The sequence below is a fragment of the Ictalurus punctatus genome, chromosome 12 (assembly GCF_001660625.3).
Source record: "Ictalurus punctatus breed USDA103 chromosome 12, Coco_2.0, whole genome shotgun sequence".
NCBI lineage: Eukaryota > Metazoa > Chordata > Actinopteri > Siluriformes > Ictaluridae > Ictalurus > Ictalurus punctatus.
In genome coordinates, this window is record NC_030427.2 from 15,098,711 (window position 1) to 15,123,536 (window position 24,826).

General features: G+C 38.9%; 2 protein-coding genes across 2 annotated transcripts in view; one reads left to right on the forward strand and one right to left on the reverse strand.

The window, feature by feature from the left end:
• cygb2 (cytoglobin 2) overlaps positions 1–19,985 on the reverse strand; it is a 23,934-nt gene extending 3,949 nt beyond the window's left edge. The window contains exons 1-6 of the mRNA XM_017482422.3: positions 19,259–19,985; positions 12,852–12,975; positions 12,257–12,409; positions 9,155–10,016; positions 785–1,016; positions 1–679 (exon numbers count right to left, since the gene is read on the reverse strand). The exon at positions 1–679 is cut by the window's left edge and continues 3,949 nt beyond it. Of these exons, the coding sequence (XP_017337911.1) occupies positions 515–679; positions 785–1,016; positions 9,155–9,297 (540 nt within the window). The 5' untranslated portion in view covers positions 9,298–10,016; positions 12,257–12,409; positions 12,852–12,975; positions 19,259–19,985 and the 3' untranslated portion in view covers positions 1–514. The remainder of the gene's footprint in view (positions 680–784; positions 1,017–9,154; positions 10,017–12,256; positions 12,410–12,851; positions 12,976–19,258) is intronic.
• Positions 18,308–24,195, forward strand: si:dkey-45d16.4 (uncharacterized). Its single transcript, XM_017482421.3, has 4 exons — positions 18,308–18,720; positions 19,996–20,260; positions 20,538–20,737; positions 20,846–24,195. The coding sequence occupies exons 1-4, from the start codon at positions 18,687–18,689 to the stop codon at positions 21,184–21,186; spliced, it is 840 nt and encodes a 279-aa protein (XP_017337910.1). The 5' UTR covers positions 18,308–18,686; the 3' UTR covers positions 21,187–24,195.
• The last annotated feature ends 631 nt before the right edge of the window (positions 24,196–24,826 follow it).

Here is a 24,826-nt window from a genome sequence, read left to right on the forward strand (position 1 = left end):
TAGGAAAGCAGTTTGTAGGCTTCTACATATAACCATTAAGGGTTCCACCAGAGGGACAAATGAAGAACCATTTAGGTGCTAGATGTAACCAATTTTCTAAGAGTGCAATTTGTATGAAATTGAGAATATTTCAATTCAAATGTCTTTTGTGCAATAAAATTTTGTGCAATAAAATTATGCTTTTTTTTTTGTTTGCTTGCTGGTTTAAATGAAGGGTAGGTGAGATATAAATGTTCCCTAATTACATTAAAACAGAAGTGGAAATTAAAGGGGGGTGGGGGTGGATGATTTTACAGAGGTTTACAGAAGATTCCCTTATTTCTATTCTCTCTACTCCAAATCCCTGCAATAAAGACACTGTGCGATAAAGAAGGACCAGAATAAAAGATGATGTAGTGAGTGTATGTTTGGATAAAACCAGTCTTTTTTTATGACAATGACTTGTCACTCCTTTTCAGAATATTCAACAGGAGGGCAGTGCACCATGCGTGGTAGTGTGTATTCGGGCTGGTTCTCAGACGGCTGAGCTGGAGAGTTTGACCCAGCCCACCTCTTGGTACGCTCCAGTGATGTGCCAGTAGAGCAGTGCCATCAGTTTGGTCCAGGCCATCTGCACCTCGTCTGTGAAACAGTTGCCCAAGTCTTCAGAGAGAACCTCGAGGATCACGCCGCTTAGAATCTGAGGTGGAAAAAGAAAAGAAGTTGAGAAGAAGAACAGTTTTGATTTGCTAAACATCTTATAACATGACCTGAATATTCATGAAGGTCAGGTTACCGCCTTTACCTTAAAGTACATAGGTTCGACTTTGTGCTTGACAGCATGGGCTTTCCCCACCACCTCCAGCACAGATGAGACCTTCTCCGGATCGTGGAGGTTCTCCACCACCGTGTTGATGGCATTCATGACGCGGCACGCATGCTTCCTCAGCTGGGAGCTCCTCTCCATCTCCTCTGGGTCGTCCATCTCTCGAAATTGACTGAAGTACTGCTTAGCCGATGGGAAGTTCACGAAGAACCTGGGAAAGAACGAAGGTTAAACAAATTGGGAATTTGACTTGTCCAGTCTGAGCAAGAAACACATGCACTAAGCTAAATATGAATCTTCTGACAGGTTCTAGATATTAAAAAGAAGAATAGTTCTTCAAGGGTTTTCAAGGGTAAAATGGAATGTTCCTGCTTGGAAACTTTCTGATAGGAAAACATTCTATTGTAGAGTTCTGTATAGAAACTTTAAGGGTTCCTCAGAGGGACAACGTAAGAATGTATAGAGTGCATATGTACTGACATACCAGAGGCATTCCAATGGATTCAAAAAGAGTTCATGTTTTTTTTTTTTTTTTTTTTTTTTTTTTTAATAGTTTCATAGGATAATAATGGGTTTGTACCTCCCAAAAATGTTCCTACTTGGTTCCTGATAGAGAAACACATTGTTGTTGGGTTCTACATCATAACCCCTTTTTGGTCAAGAACATACCTGTATAATGAAAAAGGAAATCTCTGAAGGTAATGAAGTACTGAAGACATTCTAGCAAATGGAAAAAAGGGAATTTCAGGGGTTCTTTAAGAGTTCATTGAATAAATAAGGGTTCTTAGCTTCCAAAAATGTTTCTACATGGGACTCTTTCTGATGGAACACCCTTATGTTCTGTACAGAAACGTAAAATGGGTTCTCCCAGAGGGACAACTAAAGAAGTGTAGAGATAAGAGCTTTCTTCTAAAAACAAAATGTAGAGACCCTTCAGGAAATAGAAAAAAGGTTCTTTAAGGGTTCTTTAAGGGTTCTTTAAGGGTTATAGATTAGAGACTCCTTATGACAAAAGAAAGCTTCGTGAAGTACTGTACACAGCAACTACAAAAAAGAGTTCTAAGGACAATTAAGGGTTCTTGGGGTCGACAAAAGGTTTTACATGGATTGATTCCTGATAGAGAAACACTTTGTTGTAGGTGTCTACATATAATCTTTAAGGGTTCTCTCATAGAGACAGAGAGCAGATAGATTAGAGCCTTGGAAGTGTCAGGAGGTACTGAAGTACCAGATACTCAAATAGAAAAAAAGGGGTTTTCAGGTTCTTTAATGGCATATTGGACAATTAATGGCCCTTGTAAAAAAGTGTTCTGTTTCGAACCTTTTCTCTCAGGGAAACATTGTTTTAGGGGTCTACATAAATATTTAAAGGTTCCTCCAGAGTATTGTATAGAATGTATAGCTTAGAGCGTCCTTCTGAAAACGGAAATGTGGAGACGTACCAGAGAGACACTCCAACAAATATAAACCGCATGCAATCGTGATGGACGGAAGGAGACGTTCTGAAAGGAGGACTACTCAGATGATGGAGGGTTAAAGACAGGGGGTGAGGAAGATTGTCAGATAGAGGAAGAGAGAAGAAGAGAAGGAGGCGAATGTGCTGGATGAGTGCACTGCAGAGCTGAAGTGGTTTTGATGCTCTGACGAGAGGGATGTCATTAAGTCACAGCAGGGAAAATGAGAGGCAGGTGCAGAGAGAGAGAGAGAGAGAGAGAGAGAGAGAGAGAGAGAGCAAAAGAGAGAGAGAGAGAGAGAGAGAGAATGAGAGAAATCCCTCTGCCAATATTTCACTGTGTCTTTGCCTGCCAGAATGCCTCAGTGTTGATTATGAACATCCCATAATAAGCACATCGAGCGGGAACTGGACTAATAAAGCACAAATTGTGTAACCCTGTTTCTGCTTGAGATTCAGCACAGTGAGTTCTGCTCCCTTTAGAAAAAACCGACCGGATTCACTTTCATCCGACGTGGAGACGCTAATTAATACACTTTATCGAATGGAAACACAAAGCAGGACGTGCACGGCTATTAAGACCACATCGTATTAACAATGGCTTTTCAGAGACTGACTTTTCGTGTTGCTAACATAAGCGAATCTGGGATTGGATGCGTTAAAGTGGTACGCTTGAAAGACTCTTTGACAAAAGAAATCCCGGAGGAATGTATATGTTTACACCAATCATGCCCATGGCAAAGCCTTTCGAAGTAAATGGAGTTTACACCAACCCCGAACTGACCTCCTTTTTCCTGAACCAGTGTTTATGTAGGAAGTTATTTTAAGTGCCATGTAAACATGCCTTAACTGTAGGAACCTCAATGAAATCGAGGTGGCGTACAGCCAGGGTTTTATAGACCTCACTGTTGAGTACAGCACATCATGTCGAGAAGTATATTCGATGACAGATTCATAAAGCCTTGATGAAATCCATGAACCGGTTCTAGTTTAAGGGACTGGTGTAGAAAAAAGTATGACTTTATTCTCAATTTATATAACATAGTACTGTAGCTAATAAACAACCCCTCCCAAAAAAACCCAAAGCAAGTGGTATTTTTATATGATGAAGCCCCCACCCTCATGTACATGTATACACTATTTTTTGAAAATGCAGTTCTTACCCATCTGATTTCCAAAAAAAAAAAAAGAAGAAGAAGACAAAATTTAATTGAAAACACTCACAAAAACACGTCAGCCCAGTACTAGTACTAGTTTCTTCTGGAATTAAATTCATAGATCTTGTATGGTAGCACTTCTTGTATTGTTCTCTGCTTGATATATCGCTTTGCTTGTATCTTTCTCATTTGTAAGTCGCTTTGGATAAAAGCGTCTGCTAAGTAAATAAATGTAAATGTAAATGAAGTACGTAATAAACAGTTTTGTAAAATTCTGGACTGGTCAGAATGTGTTGATTATTTTTTCTAGAAAAGCAGTAGTGCAGCTGCAAATCACACGTTTATATTAAAGTGCTCGTATTAATTAGAAACATTTTTGATTAGTTACAGCTCCTTCATAGGGACTTACATTACCTAAGACTAATAAACATATCAAACTATGTGTTGTTATTTAAGAAAGAATAATGTATATTTGATGTTTATTTGAACATTTCTGGAAGGAGTCTCCAGTGTCAATGCTTTGTAGCAGTCAGAAATAAAGCATTACTGCTGGCAAGTGATGTGAAAAATGACTTTTGTAATAACTTTAGATTTCCTCCCTATGTTTATGTTTACCTCCCATGAGAGCAATTCTATGTTTCATGACATGAATATTGTTAGCGTAACTCTGGCCCATTGTAAACTCTCATTATAAATGAAATGAGATTTCACGATGGCATTTGCCTGCGGGCGGAAATGTACTCGTGAAATTAAAAATTGATGACTCCTTCCTTAAGATCTTATTAGTCGAGATATCATATTATCCTTTATGCTTGCGGCGATGAATTTAAATGACTTTGCGCTGCAGAGCCAAATAAGGACTTTTAATTAGTTTGAAAAAGAGAGAACCAAAGATAGAGATGTGAGTTTTTAGTGTCCGTGTATGGCTCTTGACCTTTTCAGTTTTCAGATAAATTTAAGGGTGTAGAACATTTCTCAACCCTGAAAGGCTCATTATCATGGAACATCAAATCCACACAGGAACCTTGGGTTTGCATTTCACGACAAGCTTTTATATACAGTATATATAATATTTGAATTGATGACATTTTGTCCTCCATGTCCCCATTTTGTCCTCATAAATGTTCCCTCCCAATCACAATAGTCTAGAATCCATGATGGTGAAACTTTCCAGCTCAGTTCTCTCTGCAGATTCCCTCACAACGTTGAATGCATGAAGACTCGGCTTTAATCATCGATGCCAAGCTCGTTCCCCTGTACGTCAATGTTTATGTGATTAAGACACAACACCCAACAGCTCTGAATCTATTTCAGGTGTGGATTCTTAAATAGATTGGATTGATACTTGGATTGGATTCTTTTGTGTCCTTTGGGATAAAAGCATCTTCCGAATGATTAAATGGAAATAAATGACAAAGTTCAAAGTAACAACTACAACAGAACTTGCTGAAATGTAGTGCATTAAACCGCAACATGGTTCAATCTCGAATAAGAAGGCAGCTCTGACAGTAATTCCAGGTTTGAACATAAATAACAGGCTTCTATTAACATGCCCTTTCTATTATGTCATCATTTCTATAGAAACAGCTCATTCACAGGGACGTATGTAGCAGACATTCCATGAAGAGATTTAAAAAACATGTTGTTCAACAAAGAATTACCTATACTCATTGATGTGGTGAAGCTTTCTATTCAGAAACATTTAATGTTAGTGGACGGAGTCTCTGGTGTCAGTGCTTTGTAACGACACTTTTTTCGACACGGGACAGAATAGAGTGAGATCACGCCATCCGAGATGTTACCATAACAACAATAACAACTGCATACACATTGCATGGTAATTATTTTATATTCGTTAAGTGTTTAATAATAATATCCTTTTTTTTTTAGGCAATAGCAAAAACAAGACACACTTGCCAGTTTAATCATTTCCAAAAAAATGTGTGAAATAGGATCACAAGCCAAATGTCTATCAGCTGTGAAATGAGCAACTCTGTGATTAGATGATTAGATCAGGGATTGTTTGTATGTTTGCTTTTTTTCTTTTCTTTTTTTTTTCTTTCATTTTAAGAATGCAGCTGCTGGAAATCTGCCTAGAGTCCTAGAAATGTCCAGGAGACATTTGGGTTGGGGGAAAGGCTGAAGCCATAGATCTGAGAGATTTTAACACCTGTTCTTAAGGGAGAGAATCTCAGGGCTCCGAGCTTCCAAGAGGGATCACACATACACATTACAAGACGACTGGAACAACAAAACGGATCCAAAACACCTCAGATGGCCAATAAAGGCTACTGCTATCCTCAGATGAAACACACACACACACACCCGGTGGAGACACTACAGGGATTTGCTTATCACCTCTAACCCAAAATCACATCGTTCTTCCTGACCGTTGTCCTGGTAACCTGAAGAATTCTATTTTAACGAGTCCTCTGGGTTTCACTCATTTAGAACAGTGTGTGTGTGTGTGTGTGTGTGTGTGTGTGTGTGTGTGTGTGCGCTGTCCAGTGATTTAATTACCATACAGACCTCAATATATTATTCCAATGCTGACTTTATGCATCTTTAATGCATCTTTGAATCTGGTATTATGATTGAAAAACAAAAAAGCACAAGTTACATACTGTAGCTTTAAAACAAGTTACGTAATACATCTTTAACGCATGTTACATACTGCAGCTTTAACACAAGTTACATATTGCAGCTTTAACACAAGTTATGTCCTGTCATTTAAATGCATGTTACATACTGTATCTTTAATGCAAGTTATGTAGTGTATCTTTAGCACATGTTACGTACTGTATCTTTAATGAAAGTTATGTACTGTATCTTTATCTCAAGTTACATATTGTATCTTTAACACAAGTTATGTAATGTATGGTTAATGCAAGTTACGTACTGTATCTTTAGTGCAAGTTATGTACTGTATGTTTAATGCAAGTTGGTACTGTAGTCACTTACTTACTGAAAATACACGATTGGTTGGGAGGTTAAAAAATAAATTGTTGCCATTCTGCGCTTTCCTAGAAAGTAAAAAAAAAAATTTTTTTTAATGTGAATGCAGCCTTAGGGAGGATTTTATTTGTCCTAGCATCTTACTTCTTAAAAAACAATTAATAGTTCATAGTTTATTTTTCATAACACGTCCCAATTGTTTTGCTGGACCGCATTGTCTTTCGAGTGCCTACTTGGAAAACAAACACGTCCATGTGCTGCTACAAATTTGCTTGAGTCCAAAGATATGGACACCCTCATCCACTGCCAGAAACTAAACCCTTCCCTCATACGTGAGTAAACAAGTACGATTTTCTCTTCTCTTTATTTATTTCTAGTCCTGAGAAAGAGGGGTTTTGTGTTCTCTGTCTACCCACAGCATGAAATTCAGTCAGGTGAGTGTTAAAAAGAGTGCGAGACATAATGCATTCCCAGATCTCTCACACACACACACACACACACACACACACACACACACACACACACACACACACACACACACACACACACACACACACACACACACACACAGCTCTGGAGAGCTGAGAGAAAATGTGTGATGGCACCTTCATAGTCGATGGACGGCGTTCCACATCGACTAAACTATTTCAGGAGACTGTGCTGTGAGGAGAAACACCAATATGGAATTTCTTTGCATCTATGATATAAAGTAACACCACAGTGCTTTTGTATTCTTGATTGTGATTGGTCAGAAGGTGTTACTTAATTTTTTAAAACAGCAGCTCTGACAGTAGCGCAGCTGCAAATCACAGCTTTATATTAATGTACTTGTTCTGATCCGCTATGGTTTCTATAGAAACAGCTTGTTCACAGGGATTTGTAATAATTGTTTCTGTAAGGAGATGTTTATTTAACATTTATGGAAGGAGTCTCCAATGTCAGAGCTTTGTAACAGTCTGAAGTTAAGCTGTAGCTTTAGGTTTTCCAACATCTTCAGGACAGAGGAGTTTGCACTTTGTGGTTTCTCAGTAACATGACAAGCCATGTTTTTTTTTTTTAGTAACTTCAAGAGAGGAATAAAACGATGCTGGTGATGGAACGACTGTTTATAGCTGCTATATCGTAAGTGAGAACAGGAACTAACTTGTTTCAAGGACATTCCACAACATTAAGTGTAACTATAAATGGATAAATCTGTGATGAATCCTTAATTAATAGAAAATTTTAAATCTTGGTAAATTGCGGTGGTGTAAGAGGAATAAAAAAATTGGGGGCGTGCTGTTATAGGAAAATAATCAACTCCAGGGTGGAAACAGTAACTCCGCTTCATCATATTATTTTCATCTGACAGTACAACACGGTGTGGTTTATTCCTTACATAACCCAGAACGCACAATGACATAGCAGACGTACGTTAGCTTAATGACCACCTTACAAATTCTCAATGAGACATTTTTCCTGTCTTTGGATCATTTGAACCATAACATTTTAGGAATTTAAATATACTGTGATTAACAACACAATAGATGGGATCAGAGTACATAGCGTTACTAGTTTATTATGTCCACATGCGGCATTTATTAACTAATAAAACATGCAACTCAGCATGTATGGAAAATAATAATAATAATAATGATGATAATAATAATAATAATAATAATATACACGATACACTGGAAAAGCAGTTATAACAGCAACTCTGATCAAATAGCTAATAATTAAATTTTAATTTGCACATTTACATTCATCTCACACACACACACACACACACACACACACACTTCATTAGTCCATCCATAATGTATAATTTCATCCATCCATCCATCCATCTTCTATACCGCTTTATCCTTTTTAGGGTCACGGGAAACCTGGAGCCTATCCCAGGAAGCATCGGGCACAAGGCAGGGTACACCCTGGACAGGGTGCCAATCCATCGCAGGGCACAATCACATACACATTCACACACCCATTAATACACTACGGACACTTTGGGCAAGCCAATTAGCCTACCATGCATGTCTTTGGACTGGGGGAGGAAACTGGAGTACCCGGAGGAAACCCCCGCAGCATGGGGAGAACATGCAAACTCCGCACACACATGGCCCTGGCGGGAATCGAACCCCCGACCCTGGAGGTGTGAAGCAAAAGTGCTAACCACTAAGCCTGTATAATTTCATAAAAGCATAAAAATGAGAAGACCCAAAAGAAATTTTGAAATCATGCAGGGATGGACTAATAAAGTGTGTGTGTATGTGTGTGTGTCTCTGTGTGTGTGTTTTCAGCTTATGGTATTTATTTTATTATCTCCTAAATAGGAATGGTAAATTTCACTTTGCATAATCATTGAGGAGATTTCGCTCCTCTTTTTGAGCCCTTTCGTTATGATGAATGGAAATTAAATTTATGGAAGATTACAATTTAGTTGAGTTGTCTCATCAACTGATTTCTTTAGGTCAGAGGGCTGAAAGAAAAAAACAAAACAACAACAGAAAGAAGACTAAATGAAAAGTTTAGATGATAAATAATGTAGTGTATGAAAGATGTTCATATTCTCAATTGCATTATACGTCAAATCAGATTCTTAGAACAGTGAACTAAAAATGAATTTTAGAAATAATTGCTTCATCATGATTCTAAAATGTTAAAATCATTTTAAAAAGATAGACTTGTGTGTTGTGTCTAAGTTGTGCTAGATGATCAAAACGGTAAAAACTTTTTCAGACTAATACACGATAAAAAGAAAGATCAAGACGTGTGAGAGGTGTGTGAGAAAGGTGGGCGAACCTGACGAGCACAGCCACGCCCACGTCCTCGCAGCTCTCGTACACTCGCGCCCAGGTGTCCTGAACGATGGTGCGCTCCACACCACTCAGAGGCTCGGCGCGCTCTCTCCGCTCTGGCTCGGCCACGTCACGCTCCGGCTCCATGCTGCACACGCACCACGGTGAGGACGGGGGGCAGAGGAACGTCTGTGTGGCAGGTGGAGAGGGGCAGATGAGTGGCACAGGGGGCGGCGAGGAGCGGCGGAGGGGGCAGCAGAAGCGCAGGGCGAGAGAGCAGAGAGCGTTGAGCCACCCTCCTCTCAGCCCTCGCCCCTCGCGACCCCCTCGGGGAGGCAGCGTGCCCTCGGACTCTCACACACAACTACACACTCACATACATACATACATACACACACACACACACACACACACACACACACAGACACACGTGCAGACACGCTGTCTCGCTTCTTATGTCCCTGTTTGTCTGTGTATCTTGTTTTCCTTGCTGATGCTCAGAAAAGCCTCTCAGACTCGCTCTCGCTCTTTCTCTCTCTGTCTCTTGCGTGTGCTCTCGCGCAGATGTTGTCGCCGCTCTGAAGTTGAGGCTCTGTGAAGAGCCGAGATACAGAGGAGGAGGAGAGAGAGATGAGTGGGCGTGCGAGAGAGAGAGAAAGGGTTGATGGAGGAGAGACTGACAAGCAGAGAGAGAGAGAGAGAGAGAGAGAGAGAGAGAGAGAGAGAGAGAGAGAGAGAGAGCTGGGGAGGGAGAATTCCTGTGTTACCCAACAATCCTTTCCTCTTTCTGTTCTTCGTCAACATGATTGCGCTCTGTCTCTCTTCACGGAAGCTGTAAATTACACTACGGAGTTGTGTTGCTTCCTCTGGGGAAAAAGTCATACAGGCAAATATTACGAGGATGAAGCGGAGAACCACACACACACGCAATGGTGACCTAATTAGAGGACACTTAATGCATCAGTACGATACACAGTCTGATTTATAAGCATACAGTGGGGGAAATAAGTATTGGGTGCTTCAAAAACATTTTTCAGTAAATATATTTCCAATGAGGTTATTCACATGAAATTTTCACCAGACATCAGTATTAACTCAAGAAATCCATACATATAAAGAATTCACAACATTAAAGTCCATAAATTAAGTGTAATAACGTGGAATGACACAGGAAAAAGTATTGAACACGCTAACTGAAATTTATTTAACACTTAGTGGAGAAGCCTTTGTTTTTAATGATAGCTTCAAGATGCTTCCTGTATGAAGAAATTAATCGGCTGCAGTAATCAGGTGTGATTTTGGTCCATTCTTCTAAACATATTGTCTTTAAATCTTGTTCAATTGGATTCAAGTCAGGTGATTGACTGGGCCATTCTAACACCTTGATTTTTTTCTCTGAAACCAATTGAGAGTTTCCTCTGCTGTATTCTTTGGATCGTTGTCCTGCTGGAAGCTCCACCCACGTCTCATCTTCATCATCCTGGTGGATGGCAGCAGATTCTTCTCAAGGGCTCCATTCGTCGTTCCTTCAATTATATGAAGTCTTCCAGTATTACTTATGGATTTCAGCTGGTTCCTTTCCTTACCTTGCCTCGGAGAACTGCTTTTTCTTAGCGTGTTCAATACTTTTTCCTGTGTCATTCCTCTTTATTACACATAACTTCAATTATTGACTTTAATATTGTGAATTCTTTATATGTGTGGATTTCTTGAGTTAATACTGATATCTGGTGAAAATTTAATGTGAATAACCTCATTGGAAATATATTTACTGAAAAAAATGTTGACATATTCAATACTTATTTCCTCCACTGTATGTATGTATGAATTTTTGTATGAATTATATGTATGTATGAATTATATGTATGTATGAATTGTTCTCCTGATGTCGGTTTCCTCCAGGATCTCCAGTTTCTTCCTCCCTTCCTCTCGACAATAAATTACCCCTAGGTTACATCACAGCATTTGACAGATGCCCTTATACAGACTTACATTTATACAACTGAGCAGTTGAGGGCCTTGATCAAGGACCCAACAGTGGCAGCTTGGCAGTGCTGGGATTTGAACTCACAACCTTCTGATCAGAAGTCCAACGTTGAGCTACCACTTCCCTCCCACAATTGACCCCAGACTCAACCGTGACCTTGACCAGGATAAAGTGTTTACTGCAGATGAATGAATGAATGAACTTCAATTCCGAACCTGATCAGCTCACATCTAAATTGCATTATAATTCATAGCTGATACCTGTGATATTGCAATATTATCTTTTATTGCGATCTGGCCAGTCAGAGCGATGCTAGCCAATACAGAATTGGGAACTTAGCTCTATACCCAAAGAACTGGTGTCTCAGAGAAAGCATGTCTTAGATTTCACCCTCACAGGTTGCTATCTGTCAGGAGATGGAGCTCACACATGACAACTGATGGTCAGTAAGCTGGGATAAAACAGAGTTGGGGAGACTCTGCATGATTTGTTCTGTACGTCTAAGTTTACAGCATATTCTGAGTGTTGATGGTATCGTTGTGCCGCTTTGCTGGTACAGTAATAATAATCTTGGATTTACTTGGCTTCAAATGACAATATGGTTAAACATGGACTTGGTAAAAAATGCAAATATGTGCATGATGGTTTGTAGGAATTACTGTAGGAAGTCTGTAATTTAACGCATGGTTGAGTAACCATACCAAAGGAGATGCCCAATTTCTATGGGAACGTGTATTGGTTGAAAATATTGTCTAAATTCCTGTTTTTTGAGTTACTAGATTGTTGAAATGTTCTTGATGAAGGCACACAGACAGCTCCTTTGGCGTCTCTCGGGAGATCTTGGCTGTCAGGAAGGGAAACTAGGTCCTTCTCTTTTTTATAACGGCTTTAAATAACCACCAACACCCCCCCCCCACCCCCCACCTCTGGAAGCAAGAGCAATTCTTTTCTATCAGTATACATGGTTATGACTGCTGAGTTCAAGACTAATGTAGGGTAAAGACAGGAAACAGAATGGCTTGGGGGCAATAGATCATCAGGGTAATGTTTTATAGCCCACTGAACCAATGTTCCCACTCTGCTTCTGCTGGAGAAAAAGGTTTTACCTGGAACTATTACCTGTTACTTCGAATAAGTCACAGAGTCGAGCTGAAATATAACCGAAATGGTCCCCGAGTCATGGATGGAGCCTGAGTTCATCTCCGTTTCTGCGTCTGTTTTTGAATTTATGTTGTTGAACTACAGCTTCGTCATCCAGCATGATGACTGTTCCTAAATCAACAAGCAAACAACAACTTTATTCATTAGGGTGGCTCCGGAGCCGGTCCTGGGAAAACGTATGTGAAAGGCAGGAAAACACCCTGGATGGGGATCAAATGAAATCTAAATGGGTGTTTCAGAGCTTTTTGTACCTGGACACCAACATGATAACATTTCTAGACAAAAATACCAACAAAATAATCTCAGTTTAATGTTATAGTTGATTACTTGAGGTTAAATGTTGAAATGTTTCTGATGATGTGCGCTTGTGCTAATCTTTATATTCATTCAATTAAATACTCACTAGAAATGTATATGTATGAGTAGCTGTTCAATAGCTTGTTACCAGCAGTAGTATTTGAAAAATCTCTCATTAAAACTGTTCTCCACATTTAGCTAGTTCAATAATGCTGTCTTCAAGTCCTGGTGGAAATATTTAGGAGGAAATACTTACCAGGTTACAGACGTGAACACCACCACAGTGTCATACACCTCTGGAGCTCGTGCTGTTCTACAGGCTCAGACTTTCCAATTCGGGGGTGTATCAATAACAATAATGTCAAGGCAGAATGTAACACCTAGAGAAAATGGAAAAAATTAAGGAGCATGTTAACTGTTCAGGTTTTCACTTTCTTTCCATAAGGCAAAATAATCTTATTGTCATTAATGATACAAAAAAAATCTGAAGTTTTCTCACACCTCCACTTTTCTCTTACCAAAACCACATGAACACACACGATGCTGTAATCAGAACCTTCATATATATTAACATTTACGGCAGACGCCCTTATCCAGAGTGACTTACATTCATCTCATTTATAAACCTGAGCAGTTGAGGGTTAAGGGCCTTGCACAAGGGCCCAGCAGTGTCAGGTTGGTGGTGCTGGGATTGGAATTCACGACTTTCCGATCAAAACTTCAACGTCTTAACCGCTGAGCTAAATTTCTGAATAGGACTTCTGACTTGTGATCTCCAACTAGGAAAAATCAAAGAAAACCCCCCCTAAACTCAGAATTTCCTACTTTGGAACTCTCCTCAACCCCAGGTTCAGCAAGTGACATTGAATCAACATGGCTGCTCACAGCATGAACAATAAATACAGATAAATTAGCTATACTGTAGTTACAAGTATAATCATAATATACAGGTGTATTCACTTGTTAAATCTATAACACTGACCCTACAGTTAACTGTTTTGAGGAGGAAAATACACATCACTCATCATAGTTAGCTGGCTAAATTGTTGTTAACAAAAAACAAACAAACATGGAGTGGTTTTCTCAGTTTGTAGCTCGAATGCACGAAAGTAAAAAAATGAAGTAGTTCCGACTTCACACTTCCAAGGTAAGTCGAACAGAGCATCAGTTTCTGTCAGGTTTGTTTAGATTGGATGGGTATTATGGTGCAGCTCGAACGCAACAGTCAAACGTTTCTACACACCACCACACTGACTTCCTATTTCAACAGAATCAAGTCATGGTTCGGAAAGCCCGAAGCCATTTCGTGGAGACTTTACATTACTTTACCAACCAGTCACAAAGTCAAGCATCGTATTTATTTACACTTCTGCAGATCACCTGTAACATAGAGAGCTCTAAGGGATTGAAGAAGATTTATTTTTTTGTATAATGCAATATAACAAAGTGTAAATTTAACTTTTAACATGTAAAATTTGTTAAGTATAATAGGTTATTACTATATGTGTATAAAAGGCTGTTTTGTGTTTATTAGGAAAGTGACATCCTAAATTGGGAGAAAAGCAGCACCATGGAGATCAGTACCATCAACACATACGCATCCCTGCCCGCATGGAGTTCTGCTGGCATGGAGGTTATTATTAGCTTATTATTAGTTTATTATTAAACAACCGAGTCCAACAGTCTGGAATAACAAGAGCCAGTGCCATCTCTGGAGAGTTTATAATTAACGTGTGCATGAATTGACATACACCTGTCTTACACCTGTGTGTGTGTGTGTGTGTGTGTGTGTGTGTGTGTGTCTGTATTCTCAAAAGAAGAAGGTTGTCACGGAAGGGAATCCATTTGTATGCATTCAGTTTCTCCTCATGACTATAAGATGAGGAGATGTTTTGTCTTAAAGAAACGAAAAAGGCTTTACGATGATTTGCATTCAGCCATATATTCTAATACAAAACTAGTATATATTCCTGTAAGGAAACGTTTCTTTCTTTCTTTCTTTTTTTCAGTCCCAAGTTGCATGTTTGGACAGTCCCGTGTGACAAATGACTAAATATAAATGTACAAGTTTCATTAATTGAATCTTTTGTTTATTTTAAGGAAGTTGTCTGCTGAACATGTTTAAAAAATAAAATATCATAAAACAAAACAAAACATTAAAACGTTCACCTGATAAGCTGTTTCAGATAACCCCCAACAACAGGAGGATGTTAAAAAAAATTATATATTAAATAATTTAAAATAAAAGCACTACAGTGATACAGTCAGGTCCATAAATATTTGGACACAACATTCTGTACAAATTTGCCTCTGTACACCACCATAATGGATTTGAATTGAAGCAATCAAGATGTGATTGAAAAGTTATATCATATATAGTATAATTATATATATTTATATTATAAATGTATATATATATATTATTTTACATATAGTTATATAGAGCTCCCATGATCAGCTACCAAATGCAAACTCAATGCTTATAATCAACTCCACACCTTTTATCTCACCTTTTACCTCATTAAATATCAAGTAAGCAGGCCATGAAACGGTTTATTAATCAATGATCCAATTACATTTGAGCCTGTGAAAATGGAGGGACTCAGTATTTTTGTTAAAACCATTGAATTAAAGCTGAAATTCAATCACATCTTGATTGCTTCGTTTCAAATCCATTGTGGTGGTGTCCAAAATCTTGTCACTGTCCAAATACTTATGGACCTGACTGTATGTCACTTAAGCGCAAGTGGTGGGTCTTATATAGTAGTTGGGAATACAGTATTTACATGTCAAATAAATGTCGCAATTAATAATTCCACAAATGATTTTATCTGCTTATGGATAAAATGAGGAAGAATCCAGTTCCTATAAATAAATACACTAATAAATAAATAACGTTTGCTGACCAGATGTGTAAATTGATACATTAGCAAGTGAAAGTATATTGAATATGGGCAAATTGATCTTTTTTATTATGAGATTATTATAAATCAAATGTAAATTATTCAGGCATTTTTATTTAGCTGATTTGATACATTTCCAGCTTTACATGTTGTTATTCTGTTGGCAGATCATTTTCTAGAAACAAATGCTTAAAATAATATAAATTAGCCTTTCAGCCAATAGAACGAGAAAATTCCAAGCTTAAAATTAGTGCAAGTGTCTAGAACTAGGTTTAATAATCATAGATTTGGTTTATTGTAATTTTATAATATGAAATACTCGATCAATTCGATTATATTCAAGATTTCTTCACTTAGCTGAGACATGACACGTTTTACTAAACAGAACTTCTAGTACTCATGAATGCTATGCCTTCTGGATATGACTCGGTGAATCAAATGACAAATGATACACGAATCCTGAGATGGGAGATTGCACAGTAACACTACCGATATGCAGAAATGACGACTGGACAGAAAGTCATGAATCATATAAAAACCCTCCAGCGCGATTGAGAACACTGCTGTTCTTCAGTATTCCCTGCACGTCTGTGAATATTTCAGGGTGATTATGTGCTCCTTGCTTCTCTCTAAAATACCCTTCAAAATGCTATCCCACGCCTAAGTGCTCATCGCTAACCCAGTCATGCCGAATGCGCTGCGTTCCTCCAGCTGTCAGTCAAACCTGCTGGAGGTTAACATCATCCACCAGAAGGTCTCTGGACCTCTCTGTGTTTCTGGATTACCTGTGTTTCTGCTTCAGCTGGGCTGAATATATCTCACTCTGATGTTAAATTTGTATTTTGTTTCATCCTCATGTCTATAAATCACTCTCTCAAAGACACCTTGGACTAGAAAGATCACTGGAAAACACCACAATACATACAATCCCTTGCACAATATATTCCATCTACTATGTCATATTATTCAGATCAGATTCATGTGGAAGAACATATTTTGTTTTTCCTTTAATACCATGGCTACGGAAGATGCGTTCCTTTAAAACATACACTAAGGGGGCTTTCACACTGGCAGTTTTGTCTGAAACAGAGCATGGTTTGCATGAAAATTGCTAAAATTGAAAAGGTGTCATGCAGATCTGGAAGCTGCACTGCGGTACCGAACCCGAGACTGCCAGTAGGAGGCATTCTAAGTTCGGTTGCACTGGAACTGCGCTGCGATTCCCATGAATGTGAACGCAACTCGTACTCGTACTCGGGTCCGCACTAGTACAGGAAGTAACCTGCGCCTGTGTTTTCGCCAATTACGACACCATTAGTTTCCACCTGTGTACCATGAGGGGCAGGGGAACGTTGTAGGACACAGAAGAGATCCACGGCTGTGCATAATAACAATGAAATAATAACAAAACAAAAATATGGTGAGTCATGTTGTTGGACATGCACGTTTGTGATGATGTAAGATGAAATCAAATGCACCAGGGTTTGATAGAATCAAACTAAACTCAACGGTTAAGGATCTGGGCTCCTGATCAGAATGTCAGGGGTTCAAGCACCAGTACCATCAAGTTGGCACTGGTGGGCTGTTGAGCAAGGCCCTTAACCCTCTCTGCTCCAGGGGCGCTGTATCATGGCTAACTCTGTGCTCTGAACCCAGCTTCCTAATATGCTGAGATATGCGAAAAAAAGAATTTTACTGAACACATTTCACTGTGCTGTAATGTATATGTGACAAAATAAAGGCTTCTTAACTCTCCATTCTTGATGGGACAAAATGCCATTCAGATATGGGGCTCGCGGTATGAAGAAAGGCCACGTGTGTGAACACGCCAGTGTATTTGTCGCTATGCTTGCAATGTGTTTACTGCATCTTGTAGAAATCGGGTAATTAATTTATATATCTTTAGTACACCCTCTGCAGTGTACAAAGTAGTGATGGGAATTCTGGCTCTTTTGACTTCGGTTTGGATCAGACCACCGATAAGAGATGCATTTTTTCTTTCCAAAACCAAAGTTTCACAAGATTTTTATGTGATTGCTTTGAGGCAGTGGTGCTCAGTGGTTAAAGGCTGTATTAAAGGGTCATGAAACCTCCCTCTTTCAGCTCAAGTCTACCTCTCAATGTTTTTGAAAATTGCAGCTTAAATGGGAGTGGATGTCTGTATGAAGAAGTGAGGGGGAGGGGGTGTTGCAGGGGAGGAAAAGGGGGGTGAGCCTTCAGAACACACATAATAATGATGGATAAGTGACAAAAAGTTTGCAGATGAGGCAGAGGACTTCTCCCCTCCTGAATCCCCAGTGCTAAATGGAGACACAATAGATAGCAGTGCAGGTCCTCTGCCCTGTCTACTTGAACCATTAGCCACTTACGTGACTATGGAGGAAAACATAAAACAAAAACGGAGGCAGTGCGGATGGAAGAAGTGTCGGAATGGTAGCTAGCTTATAGGCTCAAGCTTTTCACGAATAAAAGTGGGAAGGCTCGTCCCTTCAACGCGGACTCACGTTGCATAGTTTTGTACGTGACGGCCCGCTGGCCCTCACAGAGCTTTAAGCAGTTTAATTTGCTCAAAAGGCAAGTAAATGTGTCATGGTTAAAAATTAGACACATACCTCATTTGAAGGGATGGAAAAGACAGCATCTTCTCATAGGATAAAAACACGTCATCAATGTACTATAGTACGTTGCCATGTTACTGCCTGTGATGTGTGACACGAGATTTTAAACCCGGAAAATGAAAATAGCGGAAAAAAGCTCAAAATTAACCAGTTTTCCCTATAATTAAAATGCTAAGATTGTCTTTTATGATGTGCGACACTAATACCTCTGTTAAAATCTCAGAAAATGTAGTTTGTTTCATGACGCTTTAATGATCGAAAGGTGGAAGTCGTGTACTGTTGTGTGTTTGTGTTATTTCGATGCAGATGTCTTGTCACGATTCTCTTCCGCCATCTCGTGGCCGTGTACACACACACACACACACACAGACACACACACACTCACACACACACACACACACACACACACACTCTCTCTTTCTCAGACACGGACACACTCGCTCCTCTCCAGGGTTTTTGGCCAGAAGTTGAGGTACACGTCAGAGTGCAAGCCTTGTACTGGTGAGCCGACGTGTGCGATGACCTCAGCAGTTTGTGCGCATCAGCTGACGCTGGCAGACACCGGAAGACATGCAACGGAAGGTAGAGATGCCGATAAACGAAGGTAAAAATGTTGGGAATCCGCGCATTTTGCACACCCGCACGCGCACACACGGCTCGTCGTCTAAAGATAACGCAGCACCGGCTGCGCGAGAGAATTAGACGGGGGGAGGGTGCAATTTTTCTTCCTCTCCCTCCCGTCGCTGTGGCTCTGAAATGACATCCTACTACACTAAACAGTGTGTTAGAATAGTACGCATCTAAATCTTACCATAATTACTATAGGATGCGTACTGTTTTTAATAGTATGCGCGCACGTGGACCGTTTTCCTCTTGATTTCCGGTTCGCAGTCAGCGGTCCTGTGTTAGATACGCTTATAAACACGCTATTTATTCACTAATAAGTGCATATACCGAACACATAAATAATACTCAACATAATATGCTAATATTAATATTCACTAATTAATATTTAGAGTATAATTAGCCACAAAAAGTGGTCAAACCAACCATCTGGAGGAGTGTATCCTTATTATATTTACTGTACAATGTTTATTACGCGTTACTGCACGTCTATGATGCGAAAAGATTCGCAAACTTACACTCCGGCGTGAAACACAGATCCTGGACAACTCCGTTCCGTTTGCACGTCCCAACCCGGACTGTTATCGATGTGACACCTGCGTTTTATATAGCGATTCACTAGCAAATAAAATGAAAACGTTTAATAAAAAAAACTTCCAGCACCAGCGACTTTTGTTTCCAGAAACTATTAAATAATAACAACTTGAAACAGTTTTTATTAAATTAATGAATATATTCCTTACATACTTTAAGATAACATTATTATCAACAAATAAGTTTAGGTACTCTCATTACCCCCATTTTCATGTATTGCAGCCATTAGAGATTTTTAACTATACAAAAATGAAGTTGTCTGAGTTAAAATACGCATATATTTAATATATGTCTAAATATTTGATGCAACGTCTTTCTAATTTGGTTAAAATTAACATTATAACTTATGTTTAAATTTTGAAGTTTAAAAGACACTCCGTGACTAGCCTGTTAGCTTCATAACTGTAATATACAATAAAATACACTGTGACTGTGTAACTAACTAACTAACTAACTAACTAACTAACTGATTTAAATAAATAAACAAACATGGCTCTCCTGGCTTTCATTCAGAGACCCCTCTTTGAGAACCACAACTAGCTTGCTAATAAGAACACTTGCTAGTTTTTGTGCTAGCTACTTTTTCAGTTTTGTTAATTCCTCCTTCAGAGACATCTATCCATCTATCTATCTGTCTATCTATCTATTCTTTCTGTTCCAGGTTTCTCCATCGCTGGCCCCTCAACAACTCCCCGGAAGCGGCAGGTGCGTTTCTCCGCCCGACACGACATCCTGCTCCTGCGTGAGGTCATCGCGCAGAACCCGTTCATCTCGAAGGAGTCCGGCCGGATCTGGGCTCGGGTGGGTGAGATCGTTACGACTGCGCTGCAGGATGAGAACTTTGAGGTGGATGGACGCAGGTGCAGGGAGAGAACCATGCTGCTGCTCGACTATTACAAAAAGCAGGACTTTCCCAGCCTGCGCAGGTTAGCAAGAAATGTGTTCATGTTCATTCACAAGGAGTAAAACATATGTTGTGTGCTAATATAGGATGATAGGTTTCCACCACAAGTTATAGAAATTCCGTCACCGCCCCTTCTTTGATGATTTTTCTATAACAGCATGACACAGCATGACAGACACCAGGACACACATGGAAAAACTTATACCAGACATTTCTGGGTGACTGAAACTTTCATAAACATGTTATCTCATAGATGTTTAAACAAAATCGTTAAATAAATATCATGTAACTGTGTTGAGGTTTGGCACGGAGAGGCTTTACGCTCAGAAGGAGGATCTGCTGCACGAGGTTTTGGAGCTTGAGGCCGAGAAGAACCTGATGGCAAGTGGTGAAGGGAAATACCAGGATGGAGAGATGAAGAAGAGAACGCTAGAGGAGCTCACACTATCCGAGCCGGACAAACCCACTGTGCTTCCAGTCGCGGCAGCGGCGCCTACAGGTGAGGAGATGATCACATGAATAAACAGAACTGTTCATAAACAGACTAAAGACTAACACTATATGTGAAAACACGCTATATGTAAAGATAATTCCGGTTCTCCTGCAGTGTCTGGTTCATTGGAGCCGGAGGAACAGGAGGACCTGGTCGAGCTGTCGGCGCCCACTGCCAAGCGACCATGCCAGTGCTGCTGCCAGACGTACTCGGAGATCCTGAGCTTCCTGGAGAAACGCTCGGAAGCCGAGCAGCGGCTGCGTGAAGAGGAAATGGCACTCCGCAGGGAAGAGCTCGAGATCCAGCGGAGCAAAATCGCTCTGGAACGCGAACGACTCGGTGCTGAGAGGAAGGAACGTGAGCGGCGCTTTGAGCTGGAGAGCCAGGAGAGGCAGGTCATCCTTGATCTGCTCAAGGAGAAAGTTCTCAAGAGCGAGAAGAACGCTGAGTGCTGACTTTTCTGAACACAGTGCTACATTACCAATAGTTTTGGACTCATTTTGCTAACCTGTTGCTAACATTTTCCCTCACAAAGAGTTCATTCTAACAGTAATGGCTATTTGGAATATTTAAAAGATTATTTGGGACAATGTATGTAGATATTGAGCCATAATGTAGTAGCTAGCTAACAACTAGCTAGCTAACTGGCTAAATAATAATTTATAGATTGTAGCACTTTACAAATTGCGTATCCAAAACACTAGCACTTGAGTTTAGAGCTGGGTGGTATGACAAAAATATCTCGCCATGATACATCATGACATTTCAACGATATATAGGTTTACTAACAAACTGCCAGCAAAACACCAGTAAAAAAAACTACTAAAAAGTAACTTTTTTCTACAAAAATATATTAATACTAAAAAACAAATAAAATCATACTACTAATACATTTTAATATTAAATAAAAATTATAATTTAATAAGGATTCCGTACAAAATTTTAACATCATATTATTTAAAATCAAACTTAGTTAGAATATCATAACACCATATACCATAATATTTTGACATCATTTCCAGCCCTACGTGAGTTTTTATTTAAAATTAATTCTAACAAATAACGGTTGTTGATAAAACTTTCAAGACTTTGATACTACATCGCAAATATGACTTGCTAGTAAAGCCACAAGTATTTCAGAATGCTAAATAGATACATCCACCAGCTATATGTTACAGTGAGCATAGCTACATGTCCGTTTTATTTCATTATGCAATTATTCAGATGTTACGTTTCTGAGCCAATTTTCCATATCCAGGTGTTAAAACTATAAAGAAACTTGTTAGAGTTAGTACTTACTAGCGGTAAATGAAGAATCGTTAGCTAGCATTGTTCTGCAAACCTTAGCTAGCTATGATTAGCCAGAGGGAATTTCCGAGTGAGAATAACAACCTTGCACTATTTTATTGAACACTTGGGGTGTTTTTTTTAAGCAAAAAAATGTGTTGTATTAAAAATTCAAATAGCAGAAAGCTAAACATAATTTGGTCATGTATAGTTAAAAATAGCTTTAAATATTGATCAAAACGAATGCAAGTCTGGGGGGCATACACTTTTGCCCAACTGAGAAGAAATCTTATTACACCTAAAAAGTTGTGATGTTTCTAGAAAACTCTGTAGGTTTAATTCTAAGTTAAAGTGTTTGGGACAGAGCCATGTTTAGACTACAAAGGAGAGATTCGATTGATTGCATCAACTGGTGAAATCAACTGTTATGAATCAACTTTGTGCACCTTTCAGCTGCTAGCGTCATTCCTGTTCTTCCTGTCCTTCCTGAAATGCATTTGTTGTTCTCATAGCATGACGACCTACAGGAGACAAGGACATGGGAATCTCGGTCAAAAAGGATGGATCTCAAGTTTTAAAAAATCAGCTAGCTTAATGTAATTACGTTAACGCCACTAACCTTTCATTTCTTTGTCTTGATGTACTGTTGAATGCAATATACAACTTGCTCTACTAGAGCTAACAAGGTTACCTAAACAACACTGTGCTACCATTAGCCAGCTAGCTAGTTATGTTACTTCTCTAGCATAACATTAAGCAGCTAATCAGGTTTTCTAGAAATCCTGCTAATGCTAGGTAATCTGTTTTTTTAAAACCAAGTTTGCTAGCTCATGGGATAATGTTAGGCTAACAGTTCTATCCTGCACTTAATATCAATAGCCAATTTTGGTAGCAAGCTAGGAAATATTAGGCTGGATTTTTTTTAAATTAGTAACATTAAACTGGTTTTCACAAATGTTATTTTATTTGTGTAAGATCAAAGTTTAAACCAGCAGCTAAGTTTGCTAATCTTATGTAAATGATTTTATTTTAAATAATTTTATAAATAAGTGTCCAAATTCACTAGCAACTATTTTATTATGTAAATAGAACCATGCTAACCTCATTCGCAAGCTAGGGCATCTGTGAATTACTTTGGCTGATCCATTTTATCGTAATTAAAACCAGCAACTGAGCATGAAAATGTTGTGTGGCCAAGGTCACAAGCAACTATTTTATTGTGTAAGTGCAATAAAACGCTAAGCTAAGTTCATTGGCAGACTAGGTAACGCTACGTAAACCGCATTATTGTTTAATCAAAACCAGTGGCCAAAGTATGGGAAGTTTTGTGACTGAGTTTGCGATTGGACCCTGCAGTGATCAATCTGTTTTCTAGAAAAATAGCTTACATTATGCAATCTATTATATATTCAAAATGTGTTGCTAGCCACCAAGTTTCTAGCAAACTAGCGATTGTATCATTGTGTGTAGCTACTACGATAGCTATATTGAACCAATAACTAAGTCCGTAAGGTAAGCTAATTTAACATATTTAAAGTATGGTGATGTCATATGACCAAGTTTGTGATTGGCTGAAAACATTTAACTTAAGCTCCACCCTCATTGATGCAGTGTCACCCGTAACTAAGCAAAATCAGGACTCGTTTAAATGCTGTAATTTAGTTGCAATGCTGCAAAATTTATGTTAATTTCCATGTAAATTAAAGTCAAAGTGTTGCTGCATGACATAAACGACTTTAAAGATGTACAAACACATTTTTTTTAGTTGTTGGAAGCTGCTGTAGATGTGAAGTTTGTTACATTTGTCAGATTTAATGTACAGTTATATGTTTGCTGTGAAATGATGCAGAACCATCGGTGTGCATCACATAGCCAAGTCTTTGTTGAGAGATGACAATAATTGATGTTTACGTTGTCTAAGATTTACCATGTACTGCCATTTAAAAATTGTTTTCTTTTTTTTGCCCATGTCTTTGTTGCACTCATAGAGTTGAAGCAACTACTCTGGCTAAAATAAATGTTAATATTAACAATAATATTCCAGGGCTTCACTTATATGTATTTTTAGCTATATTATTTTTGCTAAATGAAAATTAGTTGATACTACTGAAATGTAACATGATATATAATTATTTGGATTACACAGCTTTATATTGTGAATAAAAGTTTGAATAATTGCTTTGCATTCTATATGTCATTATAATAAGTTATTAAGGCTGGTGTTGGTTTCTGCATTCAGTGTTACCAATGTTATCACTAGATTTGGTGGCTTTTGTGAATATATTTCAATTAAGTGAAACAAATCTTGCAACGTTTTGACCAGATGTTAGCAACTGTCCTGCACTTGATATGTCATGATGGTTTCTAACTGATACACCAGTGACACGATAAAGTAAAACAATTTGGTACCTTTGTTTCTGAGAGTGCGTGTACAATGGGAGATCATGAAGAAGAAGCCTTTATTTGTCACATATAGATTACAGCACAGTGAAATTATTTTCTTCACATATCCCAGCTTGTTAGGGAGTTGGGGTCAGAGTGCAGGGTCAGCCATAATATGTTGCACCTGGAGCAGATATGGTTAAAAGTCTGGGTTAAGGGCCTTGCATAAGGGCCTAATAGTGGCAGCTTGGCAGTGCTGAGGTTTGAACCCTGATCATTGAGCCATACTCAGTCATCTGGCTCAAAAATATGACTGGCAATAGCCCTGACAACTGGCTGGGTGTTTCAGGAAGTCTGACATCTGGGTATCATGCATGATCAAACAACCAAGTTGAACATGCAAATAAAGAAATCGGGTGATACTTA

What these genes read in the sequence shown, in the direction of transcription:
- si:dkey-45d16.4 (XM_017482421.3), top strand. Translation starts at nt 18,687, where the DNA reads ATGCAACGGAAGGTAGAGATGCCGATAAACGAAG. An exon ending in AGAGATGCCGATAAACGAAG is followed by an intron (nt 18,721 to 19,995) that starts GTAAAAATGTTG and finishes TTTCTGTTCCAG; the next exon opens with GTTTCTCCATCGCTGGCCCC. An exon ending in GACTTTCCCAGCCTGCGCAG is followed by an intron (nt 20,261 to 20,537) that starts GTTAGCAAGAAA and finishes AACTGTGTTGAG; the next exon opens with GTTTGGCACGGAGAGGCTTT.